The 10,047-nt window shown below is 45.7% G+C and overlaps 2 protein-coding genes across 2 annotated transcripts; one reads left to right on the top strand and one right to left on the bottom strand.

The window, feature by feature from the left end:
• The first annotated feature begins 246 nt into the window (after positions 1-246).
• Positions 247-2,111, top strand: LOC131285857 (ornithine decarboxylase 2-like). The gene is made up of 2 exons (XM_058314712.1): positions 247-1,472; positions 2,027-2,111. Exons 1-2 carry the CDS (start codon positions 247-249, stop codon positions 2,109-2,111), a joined length of 1,311 nt encoding a protein of 436 aa, XP_058170695.1.
• A 6,432-nt stretch (positions 2,112-8,543) lies between these two features.
• LOC131287484 (translation initiation factor IF-3) lies at positions 8,544-9,659 on the bottom strand. The gene is made up of 2 exons (XM_058316537.1): positions 9,308-9,659; positions 8,544-9,226 (listed from the first exon to the last, which is right to left on the bottom strand). The coding sequence occupies exons 1-2, from the start codon at positions 9,634-9,636 to the stop codon at positions 8,776-8,778; spliced, it is 780 nt and encodes a 259-aa protein (XP_058172520.1). The 5' UTR covers positions 9,637-9,659; the 3' UTR covers positions 8,544-8,775.
• Between the last annotated feature and the right edge of the window lie 388 nt (positions 9,660-10,047).

Genomic DNA, 10,047 nt, shown 5'->3' with positions numbered 1-10,047 from the left:
AAAAAATAAGGGTCTAATTAAAATACAAAAAACAGGTCCAAAGACACGTGCCGGTAATGTCTACCCTACTCGGTGGACTCATCGTACAGGCCTTATCATATTGTCAAACAGACAGCGGTTAATCCGTGATAGCTTAAGTTCTGTTAAGGCCAATGGAGTTCCGTGTTTGTGTGACGAAGGCCTCACTTGAGTTTAGTATGCGGAGTGCGTTCGGAGTGACAAGCAATCGTTGAAGATTTCAGTATCATGGACAGTGCGAAGGAAAGTCTGCTGCAGCTGAACAATGTCACGGTTCGTCCGATAGACACCGGTTCCATACAGGAGGAGATTGATCGAATTATCCGATCCGGAACACGGGAGCATCCCTTGCATGTGCTTGACCTGGACGATGTGGTCCGGAAGCACCGGAACTGGCTGCACACGATGCCCCGCGTAACCCCGTTCTACGCCGTCAAGTGTAACGATGATCCGGCGATTTTGGCTACGCTTGCCTGTCTGGGAACTGGGTTTGACTGCGCCTCGGAGGCTGAGATGCGCGCCATCTTGGCGCTCGGGGTTAGTCCGGATCGGATCCTCTTCGCACATCCCATCAAGTCGACCGAGGCGCTGGCGTTTGCCCGTGCCCGCGGAATTCGGCGCATGACGTTCGACAACGAGTACGAGCTGCAGAAGGTACACCGGGAGTATCCGGAGGCGCAGGTAGTGCTTCGCATCCGGCACGACTCGGATCGGGTTCTGATAGCGCTGGGCAAGAAGTTTGGCTGCGATGCCCGTGGTGATGGCCTGCGGCTGTTGGCTCGGGCCGCCTCGCTCGGAGTGGAAGTGATCGGTGTCAGTTTTCACGTCGGCTGTGGAAGTTTGGACGCGGACTGTTTCTATCGGGCGATCGAGTCCGCACGGTCGGTATTTGATTACGCACGCGAGAACCTTGGTGTCCACCTGAAGCTGCTCGACATCGGAGGTGGTTTCCCTGGAGATAGCGACAAACCAATCAACGAGTTTGCGCTTGCCGTCCAAAAGGGGCTGCAAGATTTCTTCCCCGAGCAAACGGTAGAAGTGATTGCCGAACCGGGTCGATACTACGTCGGGTCGGCCGTCACCCTGCTCTCGACCATCCAGGGCAAGAAAGTCACCCGGGAAGCCGATCGGATCGAGCAGATCATGTACTACATCAATGATGGCGTATTCGGGACGCTGTTCGATTGGCTCAGCCTACGGCAGATCAATGATCTCGAGCGAGCCGTTCCGGTGGTACGTCCCGAGCGCGAACAGGAGCAATCCTACCGGACCACAATCTGGGGACCAACGTGCGACTCCACCGACATTGTGTGCGAAGATGTGGACTTCCCCGAGCATCAGATCGGTGACTACATCGTGTTCAAGAATCTCGGCGCGTACGGTATGACGTTTGCCACCAACTTTAACGGATTCCCAAAGCCCACAGTGGAAGTGTACGTAAAGGAGGACACTTGGTAAGTTAAAATCAATTCTTTACTTTAATTTAAAAAAGAAGTTGTTATGGTAGAGCATTCAATAAAAAGCAGAACTTGACACAGGATGATGTCATAGAGAAATCTAACGGAAATCAAAATCTAAGTCTTAAAAGCCACAAAGACCCCAAAATATACAAAATATACAAAAGGAATTTATTTAAGAGCAAAAAGCCATTTTTTTAAATATAAAACACGAAAGGAAACTAAACACTGTCCTCAATCTATCGATAAGAAGTTTATTCATTGTGACTGCCTGGCAATCAAATAGTGATGACTTCGCTTAATAGCATTCAACAAAAACATTTACAGTTATAAGTCGGTCTATTTGTTCTGAAGACGATCTGATGATCTTAGGTAAAAAACTTGAAACACACAAGTTCCTGCTTGAAAAAACATTCCCATGTACAAAACAGGAATGACCCATGAAACAGCTTACGCCATCTTCACTTTCAACCTATTACTGTGTTGCAAAAACACATTGCACTCCAACGTTTTATTTTCCTTTCTTACATCGTTTGCTTTTCTGTTTGCAGGGACATGCTTCAGTCCATTGCCGGCACAAACTGGAGGGAAAAAACGTTGTCCTTTTTCGAGCGAATGCAGCCAAGCGCAACGTGAACCTCGGTTTGATTGTACTGTGGCCAAATAAAACATCAGTTCCCAGTTGAACGGGGCAAAACTAACCACAGATATTCTACAACTCACTCGACTTCTCGAAAGAATCGCCAGAGAGCACACTCCCGGACAAAACCCGGTGCATCCAATAACTCGGAAGTAAGTTTCTCGAGTGGCAGACGCTGTTGGCGGACGCTATGTGGACTTGCACTGTCCATCCATTCATCCATCCATCCCAAATCCCGGAAGTACAAACCCCACGAATTCAGTGGGATGTTTCCACTTGTAATGTTTACACCCAATTCCAGACCAGAAGCGAAAATCCTTCTTACCGTCTGTGGTTCTGTGTGTGTGTGTGTGTGTGTGTGTTAGTGTGTGGTTCTGTCTGTTTGCGTTCCGGCTCAAGTGCACCCGAAAATTTACTTTCGAGTACATTCGCTCGGCTCCATTTTTATTTATCATTTCTACTCCCACCCTTGACGTCTTGGGAGGTTGAATATCCCGGTAAATCGGGGCATCGTCAGGCGATTTCTTTTCCGCCTGTAACATAAAACCACCTCCACTCGGGATGATGCTGCGAAAAGATGATCCACTTTTATTACCCTGTGGGTGCAATAACACAAAAAGCTGTTGACGGTAAAATAAATTAGATTTGATGGAAATTTCCATTTCCCTTTGGCCCAGTCGACGTCTGGTCTCGCCGTATTCCTGGATGGTGGAAGTGTTATGAGTGGCGTTTGCGCGGGCATCCTGTAAGGCGAAGCCACGAAGCAATCCGGCTCACCTTTCCGAGGTTAAGCGCACCGGATCGCAGACTAGCGATACCGTAAAGCACGTGGCTTTTTTACCGGAAGTTCAGCGTGTCTAGCATTTCTTCGCCAGAGGCAGTATTTCACTCACGTCAACATCAGTTTGCGTTCCGGGTACTTCCGGGCGGGGGAAGGGATCACTCACTCAGCTCCTATATCTTCAGACGTGATCAACCTTTACCGGGTGCCACCGATTTTCGTACATCCTTTTCTCCCACCAACTCCTTCGAGAAGTGCTTAAAGATCCCCCTCACCAGAGTATGCACAAAAGCACGTGCCAAAGTAGTAGCGCCGTAAATCACGGCGAGTATAAGTGTGTTGGGCGTCGTCATAAGATATTGCATCGTGGTGAGGTAAAATATTTGCCAACCATAACAAAACGATTGCAGACCGCAGATCTTCCGAAAAACGTTCCAACAACGGAATCCGTTCCAAACGAATGCGGTTCTCGGTGCCGGGAAGGTAGCAATCAACCGTTTGGCAAACGATGAGTATGCCTCCAACGTCTTAATTAGAACGATACTGGGGCTCCAAGCCGAGTATGAACCGTACAAACAAATCAAACTGCGTTCTCCCCCCCCGAAACGAGATGAAGCAGAGGGAAATCCGGTCCGCATGGCTGGATGGGAAAAAGTAAAACTTTTGAGCCGTAAATTAAAAGCACCCGCACTTCAGGTTTGCAATCTCCTGCACGAAAATCTTTTCTGCTCCACATCCGTCTTGTCTCTCGACCCAGGACACTTTGTCCCTCCGCCCGCAAGGTGGGGAACATTATGCCGTTACCACCTCATCCTCCACGCCGCGGCGGGCGCAATCTTCAATAGCCATTATTTACGGCGCAACTTGAGTGAAATTATGTGCTAATTAAACTTGATTCATTCCTTTGGCCCCGCAAATCCGCGGCGTCCGTCTTTAGACCGTAATCCGCTAGCGTTGGCCATCCTGAAATGGGAGAAAATGTTAAACAATTATATTATTTTCACTAGAGTTTAGTTTTTAACTTGTTCTTTTTCTATATAAGCTGTACAAATTGGTTTACAATTTTTATATCTTAGACAACATAGAAATCTAAGTTCAATTTGCTTCATTCAAGGAGGGTAAAAGACATCGTTTGTTAGTCATAGTGTGACCCTTAAATTTGTGCATAAAGCTGTAAAACTTTTCTTCCATGTGCGTGATAAAAATGAACTATTTGTTCGTAAATGGATGATAAAATGTACCAAAGGTCGCGAAAGACCCCTGGTGGCACTGTTAGAGTGAATGCTGCAAACCATCAACAGGATGATGAAAATGGCTCGCAACAACGCCGTAAAATTGTACAATCCACCATTAAAACACACACGTCTGGTGGCGTGTCGGCGACACCCATAAACAATCAATACATACACACCCGATCACATGGTGCTAAAATGGCGATAAAAATGTTGAAACTAAACCCAACCATAAACGGCACGGTTCCGGTTTGCCCCGTTTATGCCTGCCCACCCGCCCAAAATGTGCCCTTTTGTTACCCTTTTTTCCCCCCTCTCAATCCAGAGCCCTTTCTAGGCCTCGCTCGAGCCTTTACATCCGCAGAACACATGAGGACAAAATCCGACTTCATCACCGATGTCAACTGTCTTCATTTACGATTCTGGGCTCGTACATTAACGACTCGGTGATACACGCGCCTCTGTTTACAGTATTGACACTGTCGGAATGTTATCATTTAATTTTCATCACCTCCTCCCCACCACGTGTATGACCACGTGTGCTTTGCCCGGAATGGTGTGGTAAGTGAAGGAGTTACTGTCGGGGGGGGGCGCCTTTTAGGAGTTGTACCCGGAAGTAGATATTTTGCATAGGGAGATGAAAGGAAAAAGGGTCTGCAAAACGAGGGCAATGGATTCGCTGACACATCGGCAAACAAACATGGAAATTCAAGTGAGCACGAATTTCACTCGGTCGTGTGTTTGTTGTTCTCCATCGACGCCATCTTCCGTTTCGAAGCTGGAGGGTGGACTCGAAACAGAGAGAAAAAAAAAACGAAACGTTGCAAGCATCCACAGCTTCGTCAGACACTTCAGTGCTAAAAATAACTTAATAAAAGTGAATGTTTTCCTACTTAATGGCGGCAGTATATATGACTGTTAACGAGATCGCCTTTTTGAAGGAGCATTAAGTTTGATTTGTACGCACCACCCAACGGGGGCGCGGGGTCACAAGGGATGTGGAAAAGGCGGGAAAAGCCATTTCATTTCCAATCCCCTACAATCCGCCACCCACTCGCCCTCCCTTCACTGCATTACGTGGCGGGCTTAACGGGGCAACATAAAACTGTACCTCTATTGGAATGACTTCCTCGCTCGCTCAAGTTTTAACACTAAACGGTTCCTTGCGCGACGCCGTAATAGACACAAATGTAAGTGTGGTATAAAGACGTACCAGACAACACTAAAGCAAGCGCAGATGGGTCACAAAAAGTGGTACGTTTTGGTAATATCCTTTTTCATTACGCAGCGTTCTTCATTTGGGGTGTTTTTTTGTTTTTCCCTTTCCTGCTTTGGCACATGCGGTTTTCTTTTCTTCAAAAGGATTTTTCTTCCGCGAAGTGCCTTTTTGTTCTCCTTTAAGGAACCGGGTTGACCAGGGAGTACTCACATTGAGAGTACCCATTAAATTCATTATCTACTCAATCTCCCAAGAGATCGGTGTCCTTTCCTTTGGTCGAAGAACACAAAATGGAGCCCATCCATTCCGGCAGAGTGAAAATAAATCTACCGGATACATCAAGTGCTTTAGCCTGCTCATAATTGACGCAACGTACCGTTAGAAGTCTCCGGTTGGAAAGGAAACAAAAAGCTAAAACGAAAAACACAACCACAGATGGATAGGAATGATGAGGAATATTCTTTTGCCGAAAAGCAACAAATGAAATCAGGAACGTTCCTCGCTTCGGAGCAATCTGGAAGTGGCGCTTTCCGCCAAGACGATTTCCACATTAGCATTTCCTGTTTCCCGCCATCGAGCCAAACGAAGCCATTTAGATTCGGGGAGGCAAATGTAGCGCTACACTCTTCTGTATGGCTATTGTAGCACAAATCTGGTCCGACGAATCAGAGCGTAACGCTGGAAGAGAAATAATTTTAGATGCCTGCCTACGATGCCTCAGCAATTCTTGACATAAAGAAGTGCCGGACTCTTCACCAGGCCTTAAATTTCATTCGCCTAAACGACATCCTTTTCCATACATTTTTCTTCTCTCCTCCCCCCAGCAAATGAACCTCACGTCTCTGGCCACAAGGGTAGACGGTTTAGGAATATCATTTCAAAAATTTCTTAGAGTTTCCTTTCTTCTGCATCTTGCTCGTTTGTGGTGTGCGCAATTGAATATTTTAACTTCGTCAGCAGTCACGGGGGAAGCACACCGAAGGATATGGAGAGCATAATTTCTTTCTTTTGCAATTCCCCAACGCAAGGAAAAACGACTCGGCCTAATAAATGATTGTCTATCCCCTGTGCCCTGCGCCATCTTGTGTCGTTTGGAAAATATTTTAATAAAATATTCAACGGTTAGTTAACATTTTTGGCACCATGCTTCAAAATCAAGCTGTGGTAGAAGCGCTTTGTTTTGAGGAAAACCACATGTTTCACTTTTTGTTCCACGCTCAACGTTAATTTGTATTTCATCAAACACGTTTCATGCTATATCTTACTTATTCAGTCATGTTTCCACTCGATGAGGATTATGAAATTTAAACTCCGCCTCAGAGGGTTACCTTTAGTATTCTACTACCATTGCGAAAACTGCTTTTCGGCTCAATGAAACAGTACATGTTCAATCGAAGCGTAAGCCACCAGTAAAGAAAGGAAAATTAATCATTCCAACCGGGAGTGGTTCGTCCTTGCTCGCTATTAAACCGCTTACTCGGCACCTCTAGACTGGCATCGGCTGGACGTCTAATCTAATGTTTCCCGAAACGTGTTCGGCATTGTTAAATCGTTCCTCGCGAGCAGCTTTACTTCTATGTGACCGCAAAAACCCCGGCATCTCTCGAATCGTTCCCGTACAGTGCGCACAATTTTCCAATGCTGTCAATAAGATGCCACCCGATGAAAGGCGGCTGTTAGCGGCACAAGATGGATGGCGCGGAATGGGTCCGATAAGGGACCGAAGATATACCTGTAGTAACGGACGGCCGGAAATGGAGGACGGAGAGCACCACAGCAAAACGCAGTCAAACGGAAACAATCGATCGGAAGTGCACACTTCAATTCAACGGCAAAGTAAAGTGCTGACTGTGTCTTTTTGATACCCGTGGCCTGAAGTTCTCTCCTCGGGTTGATGATAATTTAATTCGAGAAAAACGTTTATCACAGTCTCTTTGTGTTCCGGTGGAAGTCAGTGAGAATAATATTTATCATGGCATGCTGAAAAGCCTTCTACGGTCGATCGGCATAATGCTCTTTGGAAGCAGGTGCTTTGGTTGGAATTTTCAACAACACAGTCAATAGAAATTCTTCGAGCACTCCCCTCCCTTACACCGGTTCCCGTCAAGCTTTTCGGATGTTTAATTGACTCATAAAACATAGATTTTCCAATGCATAGAGAATAGCTGTGCATCCACAGTGAGTGGCCACAAAACACGACCGATGCCGCAAGGTAACGGCTTTCGGTTGGCCCGACTTTCATCTGGGCAAAGGCAATTCTATTGCATTTTTTATTTCTCCCCTGTACGCCCCCCGAAAAACCACAGGCAACCAGTTCTCTTGCTGATGCGGTACAGGTACGGCAAGGTAAGGATCAAACATGATTGTATGGAGTAGTTTAAAACATGACTCTCTTTTGCCAATAAAATAGCCTCCGATAGTACCAACTCGGAAAGTGCTGCTACCGTACGGCCTGGAAAGGATGATTGTGCTTCCGATTTGATGGTGCATTTTCACATGTTATATCTCAGTCAGTCTCTTGTTGACCCACATTATCAGAGGAGTTGGTAAGATATGTTTAGAACTATTTTATTTAGTTCTACCTTCTACCGGTCAGCACTAGACCCGGCAATAATCCTCCTGGGCGACACCACATTCAATGCATTCACCGATGACCAACCGGAACCGCATCAACCGTCATTAGTTGTCATATACAATGCGCTCCCGAACGGCAATAAATAATTCAGCCGCAAAAATCTCCACACGCACCGCTGGAGAAACCCACAATGGCACGCTGTTGGAGCTGCCGGAAGTGTCGCATTGGGATGAATTTATGACTTTGATATGTATTACCATTTTTTCCCATCCCAACGGGAGGTGTGCACATCAATGGGAGAGAGATTGGTGCGGGTGGATTTGGTTGAAAATATATAATTTAATTACTCACCGAATCGCGAACGACGGACGTGCTGAATGATAATGCGCACTCAGGCGCACCTTTTTTCCGCCTAACAGTTGTTTGCTAAGCTGTCGCCTTTAATTTAGTGGGGTGTCAATTGGCTTGGAATCGTGGGTGAATGAACTCGGATTTAGGAAATACTTCCATTGCTTAGTGCATAAGCCACACTATCGTATAATGCAGCTTCCCATCGGATTAGCTCGGATTATAAGGTTTGAAAACAGTGCCTGTGAATCTACATGATTAAGCTTATTGGTGTCAATCGTCACAAAACTTGATTTATTTTACACTCGAAGAATTATACAATCTACTCATTAAGAAATAAAAAAATATATAAAAATGATCATCTTTGATCCCTGAGCAAGTAGGTCCAGAAAGCATATTTGGCGAACAGAAACAAAGCGACGCACCCGGTTATCTTGCATCTCGTGATACAAGTGTCCTTCTTTTCGGAGGCCAATTGTTGCTTCCTTTCCCCGCACTGTGATTGTCACGCCATCGAACGACACTCGGTATGGAAACCACGTACTGCTTGGGAATCGTTGGCTGCTTTTGCATCATTCACATCCAGCAGTCCCTTCTTTCCGCTTAACACACCACCACCCCCTCCAGATGGAAGAATGTTGAACCGTAGATCGTTGTCTCGCAGACGCTTCTGCACAATTTTGCCGGAATCCTTGACGCTCGCCTCGAACCGCTGCACAATGTCCTCCTGTTTGGCCTTGTTACCAGCACCGTCACCCGTAATCACCACGCGAACCTCGAACGATTTGTTCAACCACTTCAGAACGTTCTGTATTTTCGACGTCAGATCGTGCTCGGCTATACGCGAGCTTATGGTCAGCAGCTTGTCGCCCTTGACGGCCGCGTCCTGTTTGTTCTTTTTCTTCTCTTCACGGCGTTTGAGGTCTTCGGTAAGATATTCTGCACCAGACATCATTCTGCAAATAGTACACACAATATTTAATCAATCAAACAAATAACCTTAACTATCATGTAATGTTTACCATGTGATATATTACCTGTACACAGGCCGCTGTGTTTTTGTGTCCAGATCGGAGATTTTTACCAATTTCAAATTACGCCTATTCGATATTTTTACTGCTTCGTCCAGATTCACGATCGATATGGATTCGTCCGATGAAATTAGCGTAACTTTCGGTGACGTTTTTGGCTTGCGCGTGGTATTGCTCGCATCACCTTTGCCTGCCTCATCAGACTTGACTGTTTTCGATGAAAATAGAGCCGCATTTTGAACAGCAACTAGCGGATTGTGGCGACAAACTAACGAACGGTTGTTAACCAACTGAACGAACTGAGGCCGTACTATAATTCGACTAATAAAATTCATGTTTTGCTTTTGTGTAAACTTTTCACTACATTTGATGTTTTTCTGGTAGAAACGTCGAAGTCAGCTGTTGTATTGTTTACGTAAATTGACAGTAGGTGCAGGGTTGTATGAAACGTCATAGCTTTATGGCAAGCTGACAGAAATTCAAATTTTCTGTCGTTTTTCTTTAAAAAAATCATATTCAACCAAATTTTTCCCTAGCAGCGATCCATGAGCAAGAATCGCCGTTAAAAACTCAGTGCAATTCACACATTTGGATAAGATCACCCAACGAGAGATTTTGGAGTTATTCAGGTGTAAAAGAATTTTCTTCAGAACAGCCCTCTCTTCTTTCCGAATTCTTTTTACACTTCTTTTGCAGCAGATGTTGGGCTCCTCTCTAGACTCCGTTAACTTCGGCCACTCCATGGG

This window comes from Anopheles ziemanni, chromosome 3, assembly GCF_943734765.1.
Source record: "Anopheles ziemanni chromosome 3, idAnoZiCoDA_A2_x.2, whole genome shotgun sequence".
Classification (NCBI taxonomy): domain Eukaryota; kingdom Metazoa; phylum Arthropoda; class Insecta; order Diptera; family Culicidae; genus Anopheles; species Anopheles ziemanni.
This window is presented reverse-complemented; position numbering and strand designations above follow the sequence as displayed.

Bases quoted from the DNA above. Each gene is read 5' to 3' on its own strand.
- LOC131285857 (XM_058314712.1), top strand. From the start codon at position 247: ATGGACAGTGCGAAGGAAAGTCTGCTGCAGCTGAACAATGTCACGGTT. The intron at 1,473-2,026 runs GTAAGTTAAAAT...TTCTGTTTGCAG, and splicing joins TACGTAAAGGAGGACACTTG to GGACATGCTTCAGTCCATTG.
- LOC131287484 (XM_058316537.1), bottom strand. From the start codon at position 9,636: ATGAATTTTATTAGTCGAATTATAGTACGGCCTCAGTTCGTTCAGTTG. The intron at 9,227-9,307 runs GTAATATATCAC...TACTATTTGCAG, and splicing joins ACACAGCGGCCTGTGTACAG to AATGATGTCTGGTGCAGAAT.